The following is a 27094-nucleotide window of genomic DNA, read 5'->3' as shown; positions in this document are numbered from 1 at the left end:
AAAGTAGAAACTGCTTGTTCTTGATTGGCATTTGGTTAATTGATTTTAGCCTGGAGAGCAACGAAACATAGTTCTTTGCTGTTCATGGAACTGTGTCCTGGCAAAAATGATGAAAACCAGAGGGAGAGCAGACCGAAAAAAATTAAATGTACTCAAATTTTGATACAATCTTGAGAATTTATTTCACACACAAAACAACACAGCAAATACATTTAACCAAAACATTTTGAGCAATTAAATAACAAGTGATTTTACTTGTTGACTGCAACAGTTCAAGAAGGTGTTACACTTTTACCTTCTCAAGAGCAACAAATGACTGACCGCCTTGCTAATGATGTGCATATCCCACGATATGCCTTTCTATGTCTTTCAGAAACATTTTAATGTGCTTCATATATGAACCACTGTTACAGCATAAAGGCTATAATGTAGACTAATGTAGCCATTCTGCGTCAGCAATATTGACAAACTGTCAATCTATTTTTTTGGTGAATTGGTTGAGGGAGAAATGTTGGTCAGTACAGAAGGATAATATTTTGCTCTGCTCCACTCTCAACAGGTGAACAGAGACTTGATTTAATGTCCCATGGAAAAGGTAACAACTCTCTATTGGTGGGTACTGGACATCAGAGTACATGAATTCCTGTAAGGATCAAATCTACAATTGAATTCAAGAGGTATGAATTGTAACAACTGACTTACAGGCTAAGAACTAACGTATAAGGGCTGCACTCCAATGGTTTTGTAATAAAGTTCCCACCGCCCCAGGAAAACAGAATTTTTGAATTGATTAAGTTGTATTGAAAAATACATATTCTAATATAAAAGTAAAGGTAAAGTTGCCATAGCTCTACAGGAGCAGAGGGCTCCTCTCTCATTCGACAGAGACAACTGGTTGTGGTTCAACCTGAGGGTCACCATGCCTCAGACAAGGGGAAGAAGGATAAACTAACCTGGTAACCTCAGTCAGTGTGGGAAATTAACTCACTATGTTGCCACTACTGTACATTGTAAGCCATCTATCCATCCAACAGTGTTAATCAACCCTCCTTCTCTAACTTACTCTAAAATATATAGTTTGGCCAAATGTTGACTATGACATTTGCAAATTATTGATAAATTAGGCCCAGAATACTCACCGGCGATGATGAACGTACAAAAAGTAGCAGTTTTTAGAATGTATTGATAACTATTTACTAATTTGATTGGCTATTGCCTAGATCACTGGTTAAGGCAGTGACTTTAGTCATGCCTAGGTTAAAAAGAATGGACTGCAAGTTGATAGCCAGGAAAGAATGCTTTGGATCTGTCGTCCTGTGTAACTCTTGAATCAGAATGTGGATTGTAAACAATTCAAACAGTTTCTTATTACTCCTGTAAAGAAAGTATACATTTCAATTATTCGTTCTGTCCAACTGTATTTAGACAAGTTGTGTGAGTGGGTAAATACATGGCAAGTGCATTACCACATGGATAAATGTGAAGTTATATACTTTGGTGTGAGAAAGAGAAAGGAAGAGTATTATTTAAGTGGTGATATATTAGGAAGTGTAGGTGCACGAAGGGATTTGGGTGGCATTGTACACTTGTCAATGAAAGTAGACTGGCAGATGCAGCAAGCAGTTAGGAAGGTGAATGGTATACTGGCTTTCATTTCAAGAGGACTTGAGTTCAGAACAAGGGATGACTTATTGCAGTTATAAAAGGTGAAATCGCCATAGTCCCAGAGGACCATACAGCTACTCCATCATTAGAGAGAGAGAGAGAGAGAGAGAGAGAGATGACTGAGAGTGAACTTAACCTGACAGTCACTATGCAATGTTCAGGAGAAGAGATGAGGAGAGTCCTTCATGGTAAACTTAGCCAGTGCAGGACCACACCTAGAGTACTGTGTGCAGTTTGGTCTCCCTACATAAGAAAGGATATACTTGCCATTGAAGAAATGCAGTTGAATTTCATTTGGCTAATGCTGGAAATGCTAGGATTTTTGTACAAGGAGAGATTGGTTTTGGATAGGCCTATATTCACTAGACTTTAGAAGGATGAGAAGGAAGTTGATTGAAATGTATTAAATTAAAACAGGGCTGGGCATTTTGGGGGCAGGGAGGATGTTTTCCCTGACTGGAGAGTTTCGAACCTCGGGACACAGTCTCAGGATATGGGGTAGATCACTTATGACAGAGATAAGGAAAATGTTTTTCAAAGGGTAGTGAACCTGTGGGATTCTCTGTAGAAGCCAAGTCACTGAATATATTCAAGAAAGGTATATAATCTTTTAGATTTTAAAGGCACCAAGAGATATGGAAAGAAAGTGAGAATATTGCATTGAGTTAGAGGATGAGCCATGATCATATTGAATGGCAAAGTCAGCTCAAAAGTGGGAAGATATCTAAGTTTTCTCACACATGTAGGGACTCAAGAAGAAATTTCTTTATATGTGATTTAAGTATTAGTGCTATGCATCTCAACAGTACCAAAGAACAAATAAAAATCAAGTTAAATCATCCAAATTTGATTTTGAAAGAAATTATACTTTGTATATTGGCAACATTTCAGTCAAATCAGCAGAATGTAATTTTTCATACTTTATTTTGGAGAGTTTCTGTAGGATGACACTGAGTTTCTCCAGTAATTGAACCTCCAGTTTAGAGTTTCTCAGAAGGACAGAACAAGTGAGAAACCAGGTTTCATTGCTGCATGCCTGAAGAAAAGGCTGCAAATACCCTGCACAAAAACACAGAATGTGATATTTAAGTAATGAAACATATTTGTTGTTTCATTTCATCAAATATTTCTATTACAATGATTCGATAATTTTTTAATTGTGTAAACCTGCAAAAAAATTCTTCTCTCTTTTATAATACAAGTTGAGTATTTCAGCTAAAACATCTGCTCCTACTTAGTACCATTTCCTTATTTTATGTTTGTGATATGTAATTGAAATCTTCTGTCTTCCATGAAATTAAGCATGACATCTGCATGAATTCAAAATAATTTTAAAAACTTGAATTATAATTGAATGGAAATAACTGAATGTAATGCAAGTGTTCTTATGAAGATTCTGGTACATCTGTAAAATATTTCAAACCAACTTAAACCAGATTTAAAAGCAAAATATTGCAGATCCTGGAAATCAGATATAAAAACAGAAAATGCAGTAAATACTCAGCAGATGTAGCAACATCTGTGAGGAGGAAATGTAGTTAATGTTTAAAGTCATGGATCTTTATTGGTGCTGTTGGGAGCTGTGAAGGCTTGGAACAGACAGGGGTAGGTGATGGGTGGAACGCCCAGCACCTTCCTGCTGCCATGTACATTGTCAGTCTGCGAAAGGCTGCAGATAGCCTACCTACCCAAGCCAACTGAGCCACTTCCCTAGCCAGTTCATGATCTCTTCCAACACCTAATAGCATTTTATCAGTGCTTTGGGTGGCCTCCACTGCATAGGGAGACCAACAGGCAGATCTGTTTGAGCACTCTGTCTATTGGAGAAGCTTACTATCAGCCACAGCTACCTCTATGGAGCAGCAGCTTTTGCTTTCAAATGACATCCACCCCTGTGCCATATGTTGAGGCTACCTGCTTGACCCAGTGCCACAAACCACACTTATCTCTTCCTGAAGATGTAGCCCAACTAGTGGTCACCATTGGTAGTGCACTGCTGAGCTATCAGATCCATGTTTGGGCTGGCAGACTTTAGGAGCAGAGGAGGGTGGCTTCCTTAATAGGGAAGGCAGCCACAACTGCAGCTACTTAATTAATGTAACTCTGGTTTCCACTGACTGCTGCAGCAGACTTGCCTCTGGCTTTTATCCTCTGCCACCTCCAAAAAATCCTGTCCATTAACATTACAAAAGCTTGACAGCTCAATGAGTAAATGGTATTGATTCATGACCCTCCTGAATTTAATTCCTGATTCATGCCAAATTAAATAAATCAACTAGACTGGTAGTGAGGACGCTACAATTTACTGCAGGAGATCCAGGCTATGGAGAGAAAAAGAAAACGAGGACACCAGTTCATGAACACAAGAGCCGCAATAAAACTGTACATATGATCAAAGGTCAAACAGCCAAGGCCACACTAACAGAAATGCCACCAGGGGCAAAAATCGTATCATGGTGCCTTTTCACTGAGGTTATAGCATTAGCAAAAATTTCTGAAATATGTTTTCTCAAAGCTTTGTTTATAATTATCAGAAAAAACTACAAAAGTGGGAAAGGCACAAAATTCAGTTTTATTCCAATAGTTAACAATGTAATTCACCAATCACACCGCAAGCCTCTGATAATCTCTTTGGCCCTGAAACTCTTCGACCACATAAATAACATTCAAGCCAAATTTCAAAAGAACTTGAACATTAAACACTAAATTAATAATAAATGAAATACTTTTCTCACCTCGGTTTCAGGGTATTGGAGCCTACTTTGTGAGCCTTTGCTGCCACAAACTTTGACATTGGTTGTGACAAATCTATATTTCCACCTACATCATTCTTCATCGACAGGATGGTCAGCAATGATAGCCTGTTGTCTCTCATATCAATTGTAAATGTGAACAGCAACTTAGAAAGGAAAGAGCTGCTGCTGCCAACAGGAGCACAGATAATAGATGTGTGCTGTATGTTTTAGAAAATATAAATTAACCTAGTTGTTGTTAAGGCACTTTGGTCTTTTTGAACAGAACTGAATCTGTTAGAGGCAGGGCGGCACGGTGGCTCAGTGATTAACACTGCTGCCTCAGCTCCAGGGGCCCGGGTTCAATTCCACACTTGGGCAACTGTCTGTGTGGAGTTTGCATACTCTCCCCATGTCTGCGTGGGTTTCTTCCGAGTGTCTGGTTTCTTCCCACAGTTCAAACATGTTCAGCTAGGTGGATTGGCCATGCTAAATTGCCTGTAGTGTTCAAGGATGCTTACCTTAGGTGGGTCATAGGGGGATGGGTCAGGGTGGGATTTTCCTAGGGTCAGTGTGGACTTGTTGGGCCAAAGGGTCTGTTTCCACACTGGCATGGTTCTATGATAAAAGGAATTGAGATAGTCAAGTTTTCATGCAAGATCAAAGCATTATCAAGCTTGTACCAAACGTCAATGCACGCCAAGGATCTTTACAGTACACAATTAAAATTTGTCAGGAAGTTGTGCATGTTATATAGAAGGCCTCAAAGATTCATATATTGATTCATTTTCTTAAACTGTTCTTCCACGGGCATGCCCACAATGTTTACAAGCTGGTTAAAAGAAATAATATTGAGCTTAACTTCTTGATTCTTAATTGCTTCATCTTGATATTTTTGACATTTTTTACAACACCAAGATTTTTAGGTATTTCTTAGGTAATGTCAGAACTCCACCTTACTACACTTCCCTGTTTGCAATATAGCTGCGATACAATTTTTTAAAGTGGGTTCCTATGATATTTGTGGTATTTTTCCAGTGTTATGTGGTTCTGTTAGTCACATTGTCTGGTAAAATGATACCATACCACAATGATGCTTTCTCTAATTAGTGAATGCAACAAAAGCATTGTAGGCTTTGTTATTTGGTGACAAAACAGCTTTAATGCTGTTAGTCCTGCACTTTCAGCATGTATCAAATAATGACTTAAGTGACATTCACATTAGCTTTAACAATCTCCCAACAATAAACTGAGGCAGAAAACAGAATGGTTGCAGAAACCTTTCGCCATGGACTTATTTCTGTTTTGAAACCAAAAAAGTGGACCTGAATAATCACTATTACAACAAAGTGTCAGGGAACCTCACAGTGAAAGATATCTTTTTAGAACGGTTCACATTCGTGCTGTCCAATGCAAGCAGCAGCATTTGGCTATCTCTGTTCTTTTAAGAATGTCTTGCTGCACTTTCTTTGCCAATTATGCAACTTCCTCATGCTGACTTACTTTCCTGTACTTGTGATCAGTCACTTCCCTGGAAAGTGTGCATTGCAAATGCTTCTTTGCTATTTTGATGTACTTGCCAGTGACTTCATAAAACCCAGGACGCCCTTGTTCTTCACTATGAAAAGCCTTCCAGATGAACTTGGAAAGCTATGCTATTTTTGAATGATGAAGTAAGCCAAATGGAAACATAAAATTACAAAAAAATACAAGTAGATTAAGTGAAAGGGAAAACTGTGACAGGTGGATTTCAATGTAGGCAAAAGTGATTGAAGAACAGCTGAAGACAGTACTTCTTAAATGGGGACAAGATAGAATCATTGAAGCTGCAAAGAGGATTTGGATTTCATGCATCTCAAATTTTGTAAGCAGTGCCGGGCACCACACTTTAGTGAAGATATATTGGCCCTGTGGGAAATGAAGGTAAGTTTCACAAAATATTACCTGGATTCCAAGGCTTATATTTGTGGAGATTTCACAATATAGACTTGTAGGGCTGATTCCTTTAGGGGTCTAACTGATATGACCTATGGAGAGATATGTGGGAGAATGGGACATCAAGTGTAATGAGGCCCATTTTGATGTCAAGATCAAAAACAGAAGTTGCAGGAAAAGCACAGCAGGTATGGCTGCATCTGTGACGAAAAAAAATCAGAGTTAACTTTTCTGGTTTGGTGACTCTTCCTCAGTTCCTGAAATGTTAACTCTGATTTTTTTTTCCTCATAGATGCTACCAGACCTACTGAACTTTTCCAGCAACTTTTGTTTTTGTTCCTATTTACAGCATTTCCGGTTCTTTCAGTTTTCATGTCAAGATCATCTTGCTCCATCATTTGTGCTTTTCACAAGTGAGATGGTGAGATTCTTATTAGGTGGAAGTGGGATGACAATTGTTGGTCATTATTGTTAATGTCACAACTCACCTTATTAATATTCAGTCTCTCATCGTATCAAACGCACCAAATAAGCTGGATCTCCAGAAAGACAAACAGGAGGCTGGAAGAACACAGCAGGCCAGGCAACATCAGGAGGAAAGGAGCAGTCAACGTTTCAGGTATTCCCCTTCTTCAGGACTGGATGTGGGGGTAGGGAGAGCTGCAAATAAAGGAGGGAGAAGGGATGGAGGCAGAATAGTGGTGTTAGGTGGACACTGGTGGAAGGTATGACCTGGTTGGTTGATGGGAGGGATGAATCTGGATGGTGACTGAGAGGGAGGGTTAGAAGGTGGAATGGAAGGGAGGAGATGGGGCTGGAAGTGAAGCTGGGTGATGGATGGGAAGGTTATTTGAAATTGGGAAACTCAATGTTCAATGTTCAGTCTTCTGGGCTGTAGGGTGCCAAGGCAGAAGATAAGGTGCTGCTCTACAAATATGCATTCTGAATTGCTGTGACACTGGAGGAGACCAAGGACGGACATATTGGAGGGGCAGTGGGACAGGGAGTTGAAATGGGCAGTGACTGGGAGGTTAGGTTGGTCATTAGGGGCCAGGCGGAGATGCTCAGCAAAACAGTTACCTCGTCTAAGTTTGGTCTCACTGATGTACAGAAGGCCACATCAGGAGCACCAGATACAACAGACTAGGCTGGAAGAGATGCAGGTGAAATTCTGTCTCATTTGGAAGGGCTGTTTAGGGCCCTGAACGGAGATGAGGGAGCTGGTGCATGGGCAGGTGTTGCATCTTTTATGGTTGGAGGGGAAGGTACCAGGCAAGTTGGAGTGGTTGGTGGGGAGTGTAGCACGATCTAAGGAGTGGCAAAGGGAATGGTCCTTGTATAAAGCAGAGGGGTGGAGTGGAAGGTGTTCCAGGTTGTGGGGTCTAATTGAAATCGGTGGAAGTGTTTGAGGATGATACATTGGATGCAGAGGCTTGGGGAGGGGGGGGTGGCAAGTGAGGACAAGGGGCTCTATCTTTATTATGTTTGGATGGGGGGGTGGTTAACAGCTGTGGAGCAGAGAATGGAGGAGGCGCAGTGGAGAGCTGTCTGGATGATAGAGGGAGAAAGGAGCGTTGTTTGAAAAAGGCAGACATCCAGGATTCTTGGAAGTGAAATGTCTCCTCATCAGAGCAGATGTGACGGAGACAGAGGAATTGGGAAAATGGGCAGAGTCTTTGCAGGATACAGGGTAGGAGGACGTGTAGTCTAGGTAGCTATGGGACTCTGTGGGTATATAGCAAATGTCGGTCTGTAAATTATTGCCAGAAATGGAAATGGAGAGGTCAAGGAAGGGTAGGGAGGGACTCAAATGGACCAAGTTAATTTGAGGATGGGGTGCAAGTTGCTAGTGAAGTCGATGAACTGCTCTAGTTCAGCCTGTTCCCTCCCCTTCCTTGACCTCTCCATTTCCATTTCTGGTGACAGATTACTCTGTAGCGACTTGGAACACAGACTTGAAGAACAACATCTTATCTTCTGCCTGGGCACCCCACAACTCAGAAGACTCAACACTGAGTTCTCCAATTTCAAATAACTTTCCCACCCAAACCTGGCTTCACTTCCAGCCCCACCTCCTCCCTTCCATTCCATTTTCTGACCCTCCCTTTCAGCCACAACCAGATTTGTCCCTCCCATGAACCTACCAGGTAGTAACTTCCACCACTGTCCACCTATCATCACCATTCCACCTCCATCCCTCCCCCCGACCCTTTCCTGCAGCTCTCCCTACCCCCACATCCAGTCCTGAGGCAGGGTAATACCCAAAATGTTGACTGCTCCTTTCCTCTAGATGCTGCCTGACTTCTTGTGTTCTTCCAGCCTGCTGTCTGACTACTTTGAATTCCAGCATCTGCAGTTTTTTTGACTGTGCATCTCCAGAAAGCTTGACAACGTATCCAGAGCGAGCACCTGCGGGATTCAGCTTGGCACTTGCTCCAAATGACCTCCAAGCTGGAAAGTGGGCACCAACATCTCAGGGTATGCTCCACTGGCACTGGCCGCACACAACCTACTTTCATGGATACCGGTGCCTGACACGGGCCAGCCACTTGAAAATCCTCACTGCATATCTGATTCACTCACAGGCCTCCACTGCACTTCAATCCGGGTATGATGCTCACAACATTCTGCCCTGCATTGTCTTGTCTTACCATTTGATGCTTTGCTCCCTCAGTCAGAAATGCCAGGTTTATGTTACTGCTCTCTTGCCTTGGCATTTAAGGCAGACACAAAGCAATGAAGCTTGTCATTGTCAACAAGCCTTCACTCAGAGGTTCCTAGCATAGTATTTCATGTGGGGAGATGTTATGAGTGCAGATGGCTTGCAGGGTTAGTGGTGTTGGGTTGACAATGAGTGACAGAAGGTGTTACAGGCAACAGTGAGAGGGCCAGAGCATGAACCTTGGTAGGAGGTGGGTACAGTAGAAGTGATAGAGTGAGTGTGAGGTATCAGAAAGAAGACTGTGGCACTTACGCTAGCATAGAACATAAAACATAGAAAATAGAACAATACAGCGCAGAACAGGCCCTTCGGCCCTCAATGTTGCGCCGACCTGTGAACTAATCTAAGCCCATCTCCCTACACTATCCCATCATCATCCAAATGCTTATCCAAGGACTGTTTAAATGCCCCTAATGTGGCTGAGTTAACTACATTGGCAAGCAGGGAATTCCACGCCCATACCACTCTCTGAGTAAAGAACCTGTCTCTGACATCTGTCTTAAATCTATCACCCCTCAATTTGTAGCTATGCCCCTTCGTAAAAGCCAACGTCATCATCCTAGGAAAACGACTCTCACTGTCCACCCTGTCTAATCCTCTGATCATCTTGTATGTCTCTATTAAATCCCCTCTTAGCCTTCTTCTCTCCAATGAAAACAGGCCCAGGTCCCTCAGCCTTTCCTCATAAGACCTTCACTCCAGACCAGGCAACATCCTGGTAAATCTCCTCTGCACCTTTTCCAATGCTTCCACATCCTTCCTGTAATGGGGCAACCAGAACTGTACGCAATATTCCAAGTGAGGCCACAGTAGTGTTTTGTACAGTTGCAGCATGACATCACGGCTCCAGAACTCAATCCCTCTACCAATAAAACCTAACACATCGTATGCCTTCTTAACAGCACTATCAACCTGGGTGGCAACTTTCAGGGTTCTATGTACATGGACACCAAGATCCCTCTGCGCATCCACACTACCAAGAATCTTTCCATGACCCAGTATTCTGCCTTCCTATCATTCTTCCCAAAGTGAAGCACCTCACATTTATCCACATTGAACTCCATTTGCCACCTTTCAGCCCAATTCTGCAGTTTATCCAAGTGTCCCGGCAATCTGCAACATTCTTCCACACTGTCCACCACTCCACCGACTTTAATGGCATCTGCAAACTTACTAACCCATCCACCTATGCCTGCTTCCAAGTCATTTATAAAAATGGCAAACAGCAGTGGTCCCAAAACAAATCCTTGAGGCACACCACTAGTAACCAGACTCCAGGCTGAATATTTTCCATCAACCACCACTCGTTGCCTTCTTACAGAAAGCCAGTTTCTAATCCAAACTGCTAAATCTCCCTCAATCCCATGCCTCAGCATTTTCTCCAATAGCCTACCATGTGGAACCTTATCAAAGGCTTTACTGAAGTCCATGTACACCACGTCAACTGCCCTACCCTCATCCACATGGTCACCTTCTCAAAAAACTCAATGAAGTTTGTGAGACACGACCTGCTCTTAACAAATCCATGTTGACTATCTCCCATCAAATTGTTGCTTGCTAGATGATTATAAATCCTATCTCTTATAATCCTTCCCAAAATTTTTCCTACAACAGACGTAAGGCTCACAGGTCTATAATTACCTGGGTCATCTCTACTGCCCTTCTTGAACAAGGGCACAATATTTGCAATCGTCCACTTCTCTGGTACTAAACATGTAGACAATGATGACTCAAAGATCAAGGCCAAAGGCTCCGCCATTGCCTCCCTAGCTTCCCAGAGAATCCTCGGAGAAATCCCATCTGGCCCAGGGGATTTAGCTACCTTCACACCTTCTAGAATTGATAACACCTCCTCCTTACTAACCTAAATCCTTTCAATTCCAATAGCCCGTAACTCAGTCTTCTCCTCTACAATATGCTCCTTTTCCTGAGTGAAAACAGATGAGAAATATTTGTTTAACACCTCTCCAATCTCCACAGGGTCCACACGCAAGTTCCCACTTTTGTCTTTGACTGGCCCTATTCCTACCCTAGTCATCCTCTTATTCCTCACATACCTATAGAAAGCTTTGAGGTTCTCCTTTATTCTACCTGCTAATGGCTACTCATGTCCCCTCCTTGCTCTTCTTAACTCTCTCTTTAAATCCTTCCTAGTTCATCTGTAACTCTCCATTGCCTCCCTCTTTCACTTAACAAGAGATACAATTTCTTTAGTAAACCATAGTTCCCTTACCTTATCACTTCCTCCCTGCCTGACAGGGACATACCTATCAAGGACACGTAATATCTGTTCCTTAAACCAGCTCCACATTTCGATTGTCCCCATCCCCTGCATTTTGCTAACCCATTCTATGCCTCCCAAGTCTTGCCTAATCGCATTATAATTGCCCTTCCTTCATCTGTAACTCTTGCCCCGTGGCATGTTCCTATCCCTCTCACCTACCACTAAATCAAACACCTGGCCTGGTTCAGTACCAAGTACCAGATCCAGTGTGACCTCCCGTCTTGACAGCTCTTTGACATACCGGGCCAGGAAACCCTCCTGCACACATTGGGCAAAAACTGATCCCTCCGATGTACTAGAGTTATAGCATTTCCAGTCAATGTTGGGGAAGTTAAAGTCTCCCATAATGGCCACCCTGTTCCTTTCACTCCTGCCCAGAATCGTTTTGCCAATCCTCTCCTCCACATCCCTGCAACTTTGCGGAGGCCTGTAAAAATCTCCCAGCAGTGTGGCCTCTCCTCTCCTGTTTCTGACCTCAGCCCATACCACCTCAGTAGACGAGTCCTCGTCGAAAGTTCTTTCAGCCACCGTTATACTGTCCTCGACTAACAAAGCCACACCTCCCCTTCTTCTACCACCTTCCCTGATCTTTATGAAAGATCTAAACCCTGGAACCTGCAACATCCATTCCTGACCTTGCTTTATCCATGTCTCCGAAATGGCCACAATATCGAAGTCCTAGGTACCTATCCACGCTTCAAACTCACCTACCGTATTCCGGATACTCCTGGCGTTGAAGTAGACACACTTCAAACCAGCTTGCTGTCTGCCAGCACACTCCTGTGACAGTGAGATCCTGTCCATGTCCTCCCTACTCTCATCCTCCTGTGTACTAGGACTACACCACAGTTTCCCATCCCCCTGCTGAGTTAGTTTAAATCTACCCGAATAGCACCAGCAAATTTCCCACCCAGGATATTAGTACCCCTGGTTCAAGTGGAGACCGTCCTGTTTGTAGAAGTCTCACCTTCCCCAGAATGAGCCCCAATTATCCATATACCTGAAACCCTCCCTCCTGCACCATCCCTGCAGCTACATGTTCAGCTGATATCTCTCCATGTTCTTCACCTCGCTATCACATGGCACGGGTAACAAACCAGAGATAATCTCTGTTTGTTCTAGCTCTCAGCTTCCACCCTAGCTCCCTGAAATCCTGCCTTACATCCCCATCCCTCGTTCTACCAATGTCGTTGGTACCTATGTGGACCACGACATGGGGCTGGTCACCCTCTCCCCTCAGGACTCCAAAGACACAATCCGAGACATCACGGACCCTGGCACCTGGGAGGCAACACACCAATGGTGAGTCTCTTTTGTTCCAAACAAACCTTCTATCTGCCCCTCTAACTATTCAGTCCCCAATGACTATCACTCTCCTCCTATCCCCCCTTCTCTTCTGTGCAAAAGGGACAGACTTTGTGCCAGAGACCTGCACCCTAATGCATGCCCCTGGTAAGTCGTCCCCCCCAACAGCATCCAAAACGGTATACTTGTTTTTCAGGGGAATGACCGCAGGGGGTCCCTGCAGTGACTGTTTTGTCCACCTTCTAACAGTTACACAGCTTTCTTTGTCCTTAGGAGTAACTACTTCCCTGTAACTCTTATCTATCACAGACTCTGCCTCCCGAATGATCCGAAGTTCATCCAGCTCCCGCTCCAGTTCCCTAATGCTGTCTTGGAGGAGCAAGAGTTGGGTGCACTTCCTGCAGATGTACTTGGATGGGACGCTAATGGCATCCCTCACCTCAAACATCATACAGGAGGAACATTCCTCTCCCTGCACTGCCATCCCTGCTAGTCCCCTTAGCAGAGTGCAGAAGGTCATAAACTTTCTTCCTAAAGTGTGGGCATTCCTCCAGATAGCTGAGAGTGCTCTAATCTAGGTGGCAACCTCAGAACAAATTGGTATAGATTTAATATCTTAGAACATAGAACGTAGAACATTACAGCGCAGTACAGGCCCTTCAGCCCTGATGTTGCACTGACCTGTGAAACCAAACTGAAGCCCATCGAACCTACACTATTCCATTATTATCCCTATGTTTATCCACTGACAATTTAAATGCCCTTTAACTTGGTGAGTCTACTACTGTTGCAGGCAGGGCATTCCACGCCCTTCCAACTCTCTGAGTAAAGAACCTACCTCTGACATCTGTCCTACATTTATCACCCCTCAATTTAAAGCTATGTCCCCTCGTGCTAGCCATCTCCATCTGAGGAGAAAGGCTCTCCATCTTGGTCTCCATTGCTGCTCCTGGGGAAGATGATGTCCAGTTTTTGCATCACCCATTCAACAGGGCCCTCAGAACCCTGCCAACAAAGCAGGGTGCCACACTTCCCCTGTCATGTCCAGGTCAGAAACCGTGAAAGGCAGCTCTGAACTGACAAAATGTGTGTGGGTGCACAATGGGCTTTTAAAGATGGTACAGGCATAAAGAATGCTGGTGCATTCTGTGACATCTGCTGAGTGACAAGTTGTTGTGGGAACAGCTGTGGTAAAACGGGGTGGAAATCAGGGGGGAACTCTACAAAAAAAACTTGAGGCGTTGCTGTGTGGTTTTCAGTGATGAAGAGATAATAAGGACCGCAGATGCTGGAAGTCAGAGTTGATAAAATGTGGAGCTCGAGAAGCACAGCAGGTCAGACAGCATTGGAGGAGCAGGAAAGTTGACGTTTCAAGACCAGGAATATTCAGCCGATAGTGTCTGTGGCTTAAGAGTTATAAATGATTTAATCACAGCTTTCAAGATGTTAAGGAGAACAGATACATTATGTAAAGAGAACTGCAGATGCTAGAGATCTAAAACAACAAAAACTGAAATTGCTGGAAAAACTCAGCAGATCTGGTAGCATATGTGGACAGAAAATAGAGTTGATGTTTCAAATCCTTCTTCTGAATGATTTAACTGATTATATAGTGAAGATTTACAATTTATATTAATGACTTGGATAAGAAGAGTGAATTTTCTACAGCAAAGTTTGCATATGACACAAAAATAGTGGGAAGCCGACACAAAGAGTCTGCCAAAGGATAGACAGGTTAAATGGGCAAAATTTGGTAGATACAATATAATGGTTATGCATTTCGACACGAATCATAAAGGAGCTAAATGTTATTCAAATGGGGAAAAACTGCAAAAAGCTACAGAATGACCTCTTGTCCATGAATCACAAAAAGCTAGCATCCAAATAGAGTTGGTAATAGAAAAGACAAATGGAAAGTTAGCCTTTATTTCAAAGGAAATGGATATAAAGTAGGAAAGTTTGCTAAAATTATACAAGACACTAGTCAGATCACAGCCAGAATATTGTGAATAGGTTTGGGCCCCTTATCTATGGAAAGGTATACTGGGACTGGAGAGAGTCCAGCGAAGGTTCACTAGACTGACATCAGATATAGGGGGACTGTCTTGTGAAGACAGGTTGAGTAGATTGAGCCTGTATTTGTTGGAATACAGAAGAGTGAGAGATGACTTTATTGAAACATACAAGATTTTTAGGGGACTTGACAGGGTAAGGCTGTTTTCCCTTGTGAGACAGTCTACCACCAGAGGGCATAATCTCAGATTTAAAACAAAGATGAGGAAGAGTTTCTTCTCACGAAGAGTGGTGAATCTATGGAATTTTGTTACTACGGTTGTGGGGGGCTGCTGAGACTGGGTCATTAAGTGTATTCAAGGCTGAGACAGACAGATTTTTATTCGGTAAAACGAATCAACAGTTATGGGGAAAACACAAGGAAAATGGATTTGAGGATCATCAGATCAGCCACGATCTCACTGAATGGTGGAGCAAACTTAATAGACTGATTGGTCTACATCTTTGCCTATGTCTTACGGCCTTAATATTATCAGAGACAAAAGCATATGCTTAACTTTTACTAAAATAAATTCTAGCCTGAAGGTGTATTTGTGACTAAATTTTCATCAAAACTCATATTTCTTATTTGGAATCTTTTTCATGAAACCGCATTAGCCACAACACTCTCCCAAGCTATGGCACTGTGGACGGTTGCCCATGTTGTTCAATCATAATGTCAGCCATTCAGATTTCATTTCCATCATATTTGAAAGAGTCATCTAATTGGTTACCCACTGCTCCCATGGCCTTGCAACTTGCTGCCTTTTAAGTATTTCTCCAAATCCTTTTTGAAAGTTACAATTCAATGAACTTGACCACTCATTCAGATAGTGGATACTCTGAAAAATAATCAGTAACTTTCTGGTAGTTTTTTCAATGTCTTAAATAATGCCCTCTGGCTATGAACCTTTCTGTAACTCGCTACTTCTTATTTACTTTAACAAAACATTTAATTAATTTTGAACAACACTATTCAGCCCCCCACAATCTTCTCTCCTCTAAGACAATCTCAGCTTCTCTAGCTGCTTCAAGTAACTCTTCCCTGGTATCTGGTAAATCTCCACTGCACTCTATCCACAGCCTTCACATCCTCCCTGAAGTATGGTACACAGAATGGGACACTGTACTCTAGCTGAAGCCTATGCGGTGAAACAAAGTTTACTGCAATTTCCTGGTTTTTCTATTCTATGCCACTATTTCATAAAGTGCTATGACCCTGCTACAGACTGTTAAAGTATGTAAAGGAAGTCCAAACATCCTGCAATTAACCAGCAGAACAATGCCACCCGATTTCACACTCTTAATGAAAAAACTTTACTGTAGAGAAAAATGTAAACAAGCAGATACCACTAACTTAACATTTCAACTTACAAAGACTTTTCTTTTCACACAGTTTTATTTCCTACTTCCCTCTTAACAGTTCCCTTATCTTATAAAATTTTGAAGTTCATTCACTTTATCATTCACCCAAAAGGTATGCACAATTTGGAAGTTACTTTACTTCTCCTTAATATTCCAGTTATTCCTCCAAACTAAGATTCAATGGGGATCTTCATTAGCTTTTCAGCTACATGATCTTTACCTTTGCAGATTATGTGATTGTGGACACGTCTGTTGCGTTTCTGGCTTCTTTATGCAAATTGACCAATCCAAAACAAGAATGATAAACTTTATGTAGGTTGATTTCTTTGAGGACTGCAATTTATATACATCAAAATACATGATAGCTCAATATACTGGACAGCTCAACAACCAGATCTACTCTCGATTTTCAACAACCATCAATATTAACAGCTGCAACAATATCTGCACCAAGTAAACTGTTAACCACATGCTTCCTTATATCTCGATTTCTCAATGGCATGCAAACATTTGCATATTCTCTTAAATTGACAAAACAGCATTTTTTTATTTATGCAAGGTGTGAACTGTTAAATGATGAACAGAGATCTATAAGTCCAAATAACATATAGACTGCTTACTAATCTTCCACCTTGTGATCGTATTACCTTCCCGAGATCTAGGTTTATTACTTCAGTATTCTTGACTCGTAGATGTATCAGCATCCTGTGTATTATCAGAGAATTTCATTTTGAGTTTGAATATGTTCTAAATGCAGCTAGAGTGCTTTGTCCTGGATTAGCATTTCTAAAAGCTTTCCCATTAATAGGCAAAATTTATAGGGCTTGTGGCTGATGAGTTGACCTTAGATCCTATTTGAACGGGGTAAAAGTTTGCAATTCTACAATCTTAGCACCATCCCTGTATCCAAGGAGAATTCAAAGATTATGGTCAGTGCCTCTTCAATTTCTTCCCTTACTTCCCTCAAAATTGCTCGAGACATCCCAGCTCATTCTCGTAACTTAGATAACAAAGTGTGGAGCTGGACGAACACAGCAGGCCTAGCAGCATCTTAGGAGCACAAAAGCTGATGTTTCGGGCCTAGACCCTTCATCAGAAAAGGGGGATGGGGAGAGGATTCTGAAATAAATAGGGAGAGACGGACTGAAGACGGATAGAGGAGAAGATCTATTTCAGAATCCTCTCCCCAGCCCCCCTTTCTGATGAAGGGTCTCGGCCTGAAACATCAGCTTTTGTGCTCCTAAGATGCTGCTTGGCCTGCTGTGTTCATCCAGCTCCACACTTTGTTATCTCGGATTCTCCAGCATCTGCAGTTCCCATTATCTCATTCTCGTAACTTACAAGCTGTAAATGCAACCATCTTTCTAATATCTCCTCTTTACCATTTTTTCTTCCAAAATCACGTGATTCACCTTTGAACATGACAGCAGGATACAATGAACTAAAAGTGAATATTTTTTGCCTACTAGCTAGGAGAAGGAAACACGGTTGATCATTGCTATTATTCACAAAGAGGGGTTAAAAACCAAGTAAGAAATATAGATAGCTTTGATATCTGATCGGGTGGAATTAGACAGCCTTCCAAAAGATTGAGGAACAGTTTAGGGAGGTAGTGGAATCGTGCTAAATTCACCCGGCTAGCAGATGGGTTTGATGGTGAATTCTGAATTCAATAAAAATCTGAAATTAAAAAGCAATGGTGATCTTATAACCAATGTTGATTTTGAAACAATCGATCTGGTTGATTTAAGCCCCTTTTAGGAACAATGCCTGTCATCATGGGATTCCAGACCACAGAAATGTGGTTGACTCTTAACTGAGAATGGCCCTAGAAGGTCACATAGATCAAGGGGAAAAAAGGGGTGGGCAATAAATGCTGGCACAGCCAGCAAAGGCCATATCCTGCAAAGGAATAATAAAAGAAAATGAGGACACAGGGAAAGGAACAATATCTAATTAAGGTTAGAACAAGAGTATGTCATCACACGACGTAAGTGTCTATTCCTGAATACAAGGCTGGTGAGATTGTTTTGGGAATGACAGCACTGTTAAACTCAAATATCTGACAACACAAAACTTATGAAACACCTTATATTGTGGTGTCTGGTCTGAATTTTTATGTGGAAGACATTATTATAAATACTTTAACAGACATTGCTGCTGGATAAACTCAGTAAGTCTGGTATCACCTGTGGAGAGAGAAACAGGTAACGTTTTGAATCCAGTATGACTTCTTCAGATCTTACGTTCAAATAAAAATACTTACTTGACTCCATTGTCATCTGTAAAATGACGTCAACAGCACTGTATAACAGGCCCTTGTTAGAAGGTTTCAAGTAACAAAGAATAATCTGCATAGCCCGGTACTTCAAGAACAAAGCTTTGCCGTCATCTGTCCTCAGGTCATTAAGAATAATGTCAAATGCTTGAGCCAGATAATCCACTAATAATAGAAACAAATTAATTAAAAATATTACTCTTTATCTGCGATGTCAGTGAAAATCAATTATTAGAAAAAAACTACTCAACATCATGGAATACCAGGCAAAGGCTTGGTCTGTATTCAGGTCACCCCGATGTCATGAGCAGTTTGATTAAAAATATCTACGAAGAGCAGAAGCTGCGTTGCTCATAAGAATATGAGAAATATGAACAAGGAGTAAGTAGTTCTGGTCCTCGAGTCTTCCCTCCACCATTCAATATGATCAAGGCTGATTCGCCAAACCTTAAACAGAAACTACCCAACCTTCAGGACAACATGGATCACAATACAACTCAGCCATGCAAGACATATCAGATCATTGACATGGATACCACTATCTTAATAATATATTTATCTCAACAGGGATCGAATATAAAAGCAGCGATGTGCTTCTGGGACTTTACAAAACTCTAGTTAGGCCCCATTTACAATACTGCGTCGAATTTTGGGCCCCACACCTCAGGAAGGACATACTGGCACTGGAGTGTGTCCAGCGGAGATTCACACGGATGATCCCTGGAATGGTAGGCCTAACATACGATGAACGGATGAGGATCCTGGGATTGTATTCATTAGCATTTAGAAGGTTGAGGGGAGATCTAATAGACACTTACAAGATAATGCTTGGCTTAGAAAGGGTGGACGCTGGGAAGTTGTTTCATTAAGCAGGGACACGAGGACGGATGAAATGGCGGAGTGGACTCAACAGGCCAAATGGCCTTATTTCCACTCCTATGTCTTACGGTCTTAAAGTAAAAATGACTTGAAGTAAAACACGGGTAGTAGGAACAGCAGATCCTGGAGCATCTGAGATAACAAGTGTAGACGAATACGGCAGGCCAAGCAGCATCAGAACAGCAGGAAGGCTGATGCTTTGGGACTCGAATCATGAACCATTTCAGCTCACCTCCCAGTCACGAACCATTTCAACTCCTCCTCCCATACCTCAATCCAACACATCACCCTCCAACACTTCTGCCACCTGCAATCCGACCCCACCACCAAAGACACTTTTCCTTCCCCATCCTTATCTGCTTTCCGGAGGGACCATGACTCTCTTGGCCGCTCCGCACTCCCCTCCAGCCATACCACACCCGGCACTTTTCCCTGCAACCGCAGGAAGTGCTACATCTGCCTCTACACCTCCCCACTAACCCCATCCCAGGCCCCAAGAAGACTTTCCATATCAAGCAGATGTTCACCTGCACACCTGCCAATGTGGTATACTGTATCCACTGTTCCCGTTGTGGCCTCCTGTACATCAGGGAAACCAAGTGGAAGCTTGGGGACCGTTTTGCAGAAGACCTACGCTCGGTTCGCAATAAACAACTGCACCTCCCATCGCGAACCATTTCAACTCCCCCTCCCATTCCTCAGATGACATGTCCATCCTGGGCCTCCTGCAGTGCCACAACGATGCCACCTGAAGGTTGCAGAAACAGCAACTCATATTCCGCTTGGAAACCCTGCAGCCCAATGGTATTAATGTTGAATTCACAAGCTTCAAAATCTACCCTCCCCTTACTGCATCCCAAAACCAGCTTAGCCTGTCCCCACCTCCCTAACTTGTCCTTCCTTCCACCTATCCCCTCTTTCCACCTCAAGCCCCACCTCCATCTCCTACCTACTAACCTCATCCCACCCCCATGACCTGTCCATCCCCCCTGGACTGACCTATCTCCTCCCTAACTCCCCACCCACACTCATCTTTACTAGCTCCATCCCCGCCTCTTTGATCTGTCTGTCTCCTCTCCACCATCCATCTTCTATCCGCTTCCCCCTCTCTCCCTATTTATTTCAGAACCCCCTTCCCCGCCCCCATTTCTGAAGGAGGGTCTAGGCCCAAAACATCAGCCTTCCTGCTCCTCTGATGCTGCTTGGCCTGCTGTGTTCATCCAGCTCTACACCTTGTTATCTCTGAAGTAAAACAAGCTTGCCTTTGCTGGAAATAGTTTAACCACTGAACCCTAATAATGTATTCCACTGAATGCATTATTAATGTAACCAATAATAACAAAGAAAATCATTAGGAATACAAAGTACAGTGGAGAAGAGTGATTAGAAGAGCTGGAAGAGAATACGTGGAAGTTCTCGCTGACAGAACGGCTTTTTAAGCATATAAAAGTAAAGTTAAAGAGGATACAACTGCTGAGAGAAGAAGGCGGAAGTCTGACAATGAAAATAATGATACAACAGAAATTTAAATCACTTTTAAGTTTTATCTACAAATGATAGTGCCTCAAATTCTTCTGTTAAAATGTCCCTTAAAACCCAAATCTTTCATCATGATCACTTATTTCAATTTATTGTGTCTGCTCATTTCTCTTCCAAGTTAACAAAGCAACTTGCAGGATTTTTCTAGGTTAAAGACATCGTATGAAGACAAACAGCTGTTGTAATCGTTTGAATGTGCAAATAAACAAAGCAATAAAAAAGACCATCAGGCCTGTAACATTTTAGAGATAATAAATAGTAGCACAGAGTACAAGTATGAACTAATACACTTGTAAGGAAGTTGGTTAGGCCACAACTAAATTACAGAGTTCCGTTTTGGGCACCCTACTACTGAAACAACAAGAAAGTCATGAAGCTAATTCATTGGGAAACTGTATTTCTTGAGAGAGACTTAAGATACTGGAGCAAAAATAGAAATTAACGGAGAAATTCAACAGGTCTGGAACTACCTATAGAATTAACACTTCAAGTCCCATGACTCTTTGTCAGAAAATAATGGAGGTTTTCTCACTGGAGCTGAGGAGCTTCAGAGTAGGTTTTTAAAGACATGAAGAATAATTATAGAGTGAATACGAAAAGGCTATTTCCCCTAACTGGAGGCCAGTAACAAAAGGTCATCTACTTAAAATTATCACTAAAGGAAACCGAGGGGAGGAGTTGGGACAAATTTCTTTCCTTAGGAGGTGGTTTGAGCACAAAACACTTCTTCCTTAGGTAACAACGTGTGTAGCTGGATGAACACAGCAGGCCAAGCAGCATCTCAGGAGCACAAAAGCTGACGTTTTGGGCCTAGACCCTTCATCAGAGAGGGGGATGTGGAGATGGTTCTGAAATAAATAAGGAGAGAGGGGGTGGTGGACCAAAGATGGATAGAGGAGAAGATAGGTGGAGAGGAGAGTATAGGTGGGGAGGGGATAGGGCAGTCAAGGGAGGACGGACAGGTCAAGGAGGCGGGATGAGGTTGGTAGGTGGGAAATGGAGGTGCGGCTTGAGGTGGGAGGAGGGGAGAGGTGAGAAGAAGAACAGGTTAGGGAGGCGGGGATGGGCTGGGCTGGTTTTGTGATGCAGTGGGGGGAGGGGACGAGCTGGGCTGGTTTTGCGATACAGTGGGAGAGGGAGAGATTTTGAAGATTGTGAAGTCCACATTGATACCATTGGGCTGCAGAGTTCCCAAGTGGAATATGAGTTGCTGTTCCTGCAACCTTCAGGTGGCATCATTGTGGCACTGCAGGAGGCCCATGATGGACATGTCGTCTGAGGAATGGGAGGGGGAGTTAAAATGGTTCGCGACTAGGAGGTGCAGTTGTTTATTGCGAACCGAGCGGAGATGTTCTGCAAAGCAGTCCCCAACCCTCCGCTTGCTTTCCCCAATGTAGAGGCAGCCACACCGGGTACAGTGGATACAGTATACTACATTGGCAGATGAACATCTGCTTAATATGGAAAGTCATCGTGGGGCCTGGGATAGGGGTGAGGGAAGAGGTGTGGGGGCAAGTGTAGCACTTCCTGCAGTTGCAGGGGAAGGTGCCAGGTGTGGTGGGGTTGGAGGGGAGTGTGGAGCGGACAAGGGAGTCACGGAGAGAGTGGTCTCTCCGGAAGACAGACAAGGGTGGGGATGGAAAAATGTCTTGGATGGTGGGGTCGGATTGTAGATGGCGGAAGTGTCGGAGGATGATGCGTTGTATCCGGAGGTTGGTGGGGTGGTATGTGAGGACGAGGGGGATTCTATTAGGGCGGTTATTGCGGGGGCGGGGTGTGAGGGATGTGTTGCGGGAGACACGGTCAAGGGCGTTCTCGACCACTGCGGTTGGGGGGGGCGGGGGAAAGTTGCGGTCCTTGAAGAACGTGGACATCTGGGATGTGCGGGAGTGGAATGCCTCATCCTGGGAGCAGATGCGGCGGAGGCGAAGGAATTGGGAATAGGGGATGGAATTTTTGCAGGGGGGTGGGTGGGAGGAGGGGTATTCTAGGTAGCTGTGGGAGTCGGTGGGCTTGAAGTGGACATCAGTTTCTAGCTGGTTGCCTGAGATGGAGACAAAGAGGTCCAGGAAGGTGAGGGATGTGTAGGAGATGGCCCAGGTGAACTTGAATTTCGGGTGGAAGGTGTTGGTGAAGTGGATGAACTGTTCGAGCTCCTCTTGGGAGCAAGAGGAGGTGCCGATACAGTCAACCATGTAATGGAGGAAGAGGTGGGGTTTGGGGCCTGTGTAGGTGCGGAAGAGGGACTGTTCCACGTAACCTACAAAGAGGCAGGCATAGCTTGGGCCCATGGCCACCCCCTTTGTCTGTCGGAAGTGGGAGGAATCAAAAGAGAAGTTGTTGAGGGTGAGGACGAGTTCTCTTTCGATTCCTCCCACTTCCTACAGACAAAGAGGTGGCCATGGGTACCCGCAGGAACAGTAACTCATATTCCGCTTGGAAACCCTGCAGCCCAATGATATCAAGAGTGGTCTCTCCGGAAGACAGACAAGGGTGGGGATGGAAAAATGTCTTGGGTGGTGGGGTCGGATTGTAGAGACCATAAGCTTCAAAATCTCCCCCTCCCCACTGCATCCCAAAACCAGCCCAGCTCGTCCCCGCCTCCCTAACCTGTTCTTCCTCTCACCCATCCCCTCCTCCCACCTCAAGGCGCACCTTCATTTCCCATCTACCAACCTCATCCCGCCTTCTTGACCTGTCCGTCCTCCACGGACTGACCTATCCCCTTCCTACCTCCCCACCTATACTCTCCTCTCCACCTATCTTCTCCTCTAGCCAACTTCGGTCCACCTCCCCCTCTCTCCCTATTTATTTCAAAACCCTCTCCCCATCTCCCACTCTCATGAAGAGTCTAGGCCCGAAACGTCAGCTTTTGTGCTCCTGAGATGCTGCTTAGCCTGCTGTGTTCATCCAGCCCCACACTTTGTTATCTTGGATTCTCCAGCATCTGCAGTTCCCATTATCTCTGACCACAACTTCTTCCTTAGGGGCTAGTTGCGGCAAAGATATTTGCAATTTCTAAGAGAAAACCTAAGATATATATTTGAAGCAAAAACAAAATTCCATATATTTTTGGAAAGGGAAAATTTGTTTTGGATTATTCATGCAAAAGGCTTGTACAGATGAAATTCCGATCACTTCCCATCAAAGGCATAAACTTTTATGGTTCTAAGTGACTTTTTTTCTAATATATTCTATATATTAAATTTAAATTATTATATAAAGTCTTGTATGAAAACAATAAATTAGATCCTGAACTTCCTTGTGTTCTCTCTGGATTATGGATCACCTAGCTTTCCATGAAACAAGGCAGAAACAATGTTTTGGTTTCTGGTTCTCAAGTAAGAAGAATAAAACAAATTTCACTTTAGTTAAAAGCTCTTGCGCACCTTGTGTGATTGTTTTGAGGATGCTGAAGGCTGATAAAAATCGAACACTAAGGTCAGAGCTCTTGAAGAAAGCAGAAGCCTTAGGTTTAGGTTGTGTAACAGATTCCGCAGGACCCTCCAACTCTATTTGGGTCATAGTTCCTCGAAACAGTTCTTCTCCTAGTCTTCGCATAGTCGAAGGAATCATCCTCTTCTGGAGTAAAGTTGCAGTTGTTAAAAATCACTGTTAAACATTCAATAATCCAATATTTTTATTAGTAACTGTGGGCTAAATGTCAACCAGAAATTGGCTGTATCAATTTTGAGGAGTTTCAATAAGCATTTTTCATTGTGAGCACTATTCATGTTCTTCTCTGCAGTTTTCCTCATTAGCTAAGCGCCATGCTTCAATGCCACCCCACTTGCACTGTGGTCTGCTCATCAGTAGTGGAAGTACCTGCCGCTGTCACCAGACTTAAAATGCAACTGTGGCAAACACTGTCAGCACGAAGTAGCCCTTCATATTTTCCTTTGGATGAAGTGTTACCCCAGAGATAACTAAGGAAAGCAAGTTAGCTCCTAACTTTGCTGACAAGGAATTGGCAGCCCAGGTGAATGGGGCAGTGAAGACGAGGGATATCATCTTCCCTCAGGCTGCCAACGAAGACCATGGCACCACATCATGCCAGCATAAGCTGTAATTGCCATCCATGTAAACATTGTCTCCACAGTCCAGAGAAATGACAACACTGTGGCAAAAACATGAATGATTTTCTACGCTCCATTAGGGTAGGTGCTACCATCTCCTCTCTGCTACCTTACATTAGCAGAGTTAGGGTGAGTGTAAGGCTCTCAGTCTGCCATTCTCACTACTGCTACAACATCTTTCCTCAGTCTCTCTCTCTCTGCCTAACCTATCAACACTATTAATCCTGCATGCACTTTGCACAGCTTTCTTACTTACACAGCCCACCTCATCAACTTTCGCTGACCTGCACTCATACTAATAGCTGTCCCAGTTACTTTCATCTTACTCAATATCCTACTTTGTCTTATCCCAGAAGAAAATGACTTACATTCGGGTAGACAACCAAGACAGGTAGTAGGATGTCTGACATCCATCTCCTCACCTTCTCCTCATAAAATCCCCTTGCCTTATTGGGAGAAGACTGCTCATGCAGTGATGCTAAAACCTCTACGTCTCAGCAACCAAAAAATATTCTTTATCAAGTGGTGAGCTGTTCTCCCATTACTCCACTGTGAATGTATTCTCAACATGCCTGAATATCCACTCATATTGTGCAATTCATTGCCTCTTTTACTTCCTGATACCGGTAGCATCTGGACAGTCTCTGCTCTCAAGTAAACAGCCCACAGGACATCATCGTCTTCCCCTCCTCTGAGAAAGAAGCCAGAGATTCCTTAGAAGATTCCCTCTAACAGCTCAGATAATGACATCTCAATGGCTACATTAGCTGGACCAGAGGCTGGTGAGCATATCATTGTTATAACGCCACAGCTGGTCAAGGAAGAAACATTCCAAGACCAGGCAGCTGCTCAGTCCCAGGCAGGAGGTAACTCCATAGCGCTGGTCATGAGAAACTTTATCCAACTACACAAGCAGACATAGCAATAGCATGCAGATTTGTTGGAGGTACTGGTCAAGCTGACTAAAAGGTTGGAAGAATCCACCAGTGCTACCTGTAATATACTGCCTCTGACAAGTGAGAACTGGCTGCTTCAATGGATAGTCTGGCAGCTGCCAGGATGTACCAGGAATAGCACACACAGTGGATATGTGAACAATGCCAAGATGATGGGTAATCTTGACCTCATTCCAGGTACCTCTTTTACACAAGGGCACAGGATGGTGCTGCTAGACACTGCTGTTAGAGTTCACAACAGGTCTCTTGATCCTCTTCGTATTACCCTGAAGTAAATATAGTCTCAAAACATAATGATATTTTAAGCAACATACTTGGAACACAATACTAAAGATTAAAATACTTTTCACTTTTGGTACTCAGTTCCAGTAATATACCAATCAGTAACAGGATAAGTTTAGCCTTTGTTAGAAATGTCACCACAGCAATCTGATGAAGGTAGGCATTCTGATTTAGCAACAAACAAGTTGATATTAAGTAAATGGATTACCATAATGTTCAAAGGCATATGCTACTAAAACTGCAAAATGTGGTTTTCTCTTTAATGTACAGAAACATAACCTCACAAGGTTAAGGTATTTTGGGTTCTGAAACCAGACATTCACCTGGTTCCCACACTTCTTAGATTCTTAACAAGTAAATGTGTTAGACACTTAAGGGAAGATGTGGAAAGTGAACATTGGAATTCATATCTGACATGAACCTGTGGAATTCACTACCTTAGAAAGCATTTGAGGCCAAAATGCTGTATGATGCCAAGAAGGGGTTGAATGTAGCACTTGGGGCCAAAGGGGTCAAAGGACATTGCGGGGGAGGCAGGAACAGACTATTGAGTTGGATGACCAGGCATAATCACAATTAATGGCAGAACAGGCTTGAAGGGCCAAATTGAGTACTTCTGCTCCTATTTTTAATGTTTCTATGTTAGTAAATGCTCTATCATGATAATGTACCGCCTCTGACACCATGGGTCTTATCTAATTAAGTAGCCTTATGTGCACTACCTTATCAAATATCTTTTGGAATCCTAAATATATTACAGCTGTTGTTTCCCCATTTATCTATGCTGCTTGTTCCCTCCTCAAAGAATTCTAATAAACTGGTGAAGCATGATTTCCCCTTCATGAAGCCAATGCTGACTTTGTTAATTATACCATGCATTTCTAAATGCTCTGCTATCTCATCTTCAATAACAGACCCTAGCATTTTCCCAGACAGATGTCAAGCTAACTGGCCTATTGTTACCTTTTCTTATCTCTTCAAATTTTGAATAAGGGTCTTTCAATCGTCTAGAACGTTTCCAGAA

The 27094-nt window shown here is 43.1% G+C and overlaps 1 protein-coding gene across 2 annotated transcripts in view; it reads right to left on the bottom strand.

Moving 5' to 3' along the window:
* Positions 1 to 207: 207 nt before the first annotated feature.
* LOC125453083 (coiled-coil domain-containing protein 138-like) overlaps positions 208 to 27094 on the bottom strand; it is a 93168-nt gene continuing 66281 nt past the window's right edge. For both annotated transcript variants that reach the window (XM_048532176.2, XM_048532177.2), the window contains exons 12-15: positions 24146 to 24338; positions 18327 to 18503; positions 2586 to 2724; positions 208 to 1374 (exon numbers count right to left, since the gene is read on the bottom strand). In XM_048532176.2, the coding sequence (XP_048388133.1) occupies positions 1197 to 1374; positions 2586 to 2724; positions 18327 to 18503; positions 24146 to 24338 (687 nt within the window). In that variant the 3' untranslated portion in view covers positions 208 to 1196. The remainder of the gene's footprint in view (positions 1375 to 2585; positions 2725 to 18326; positions 18504 to 24145; positions 24339 to 27094) is intronic.

This window comes from Stegostoma tigrinum, chromosome 6 (assembly GCF_030684315.1).
Source record: "Stegostoma tigrinum isolate sSteTig4 chromosome 6, sSteTig4.hap1, whole genome shotgun sequence".
In the NCBI taxonomy this organism is placed as follows: domain Eukaryota; kingdom Metazoa; phylum Chordata; class Chondrichthyes; order Orectolobiformes; family Stegostomatidae; genus Stegostoma; species Stegostoma tigrinum.
Note: the sequence above shows the minus strand (reverse complement) of the source record. Positions and strands in the feature narration are given on the sequence as shown.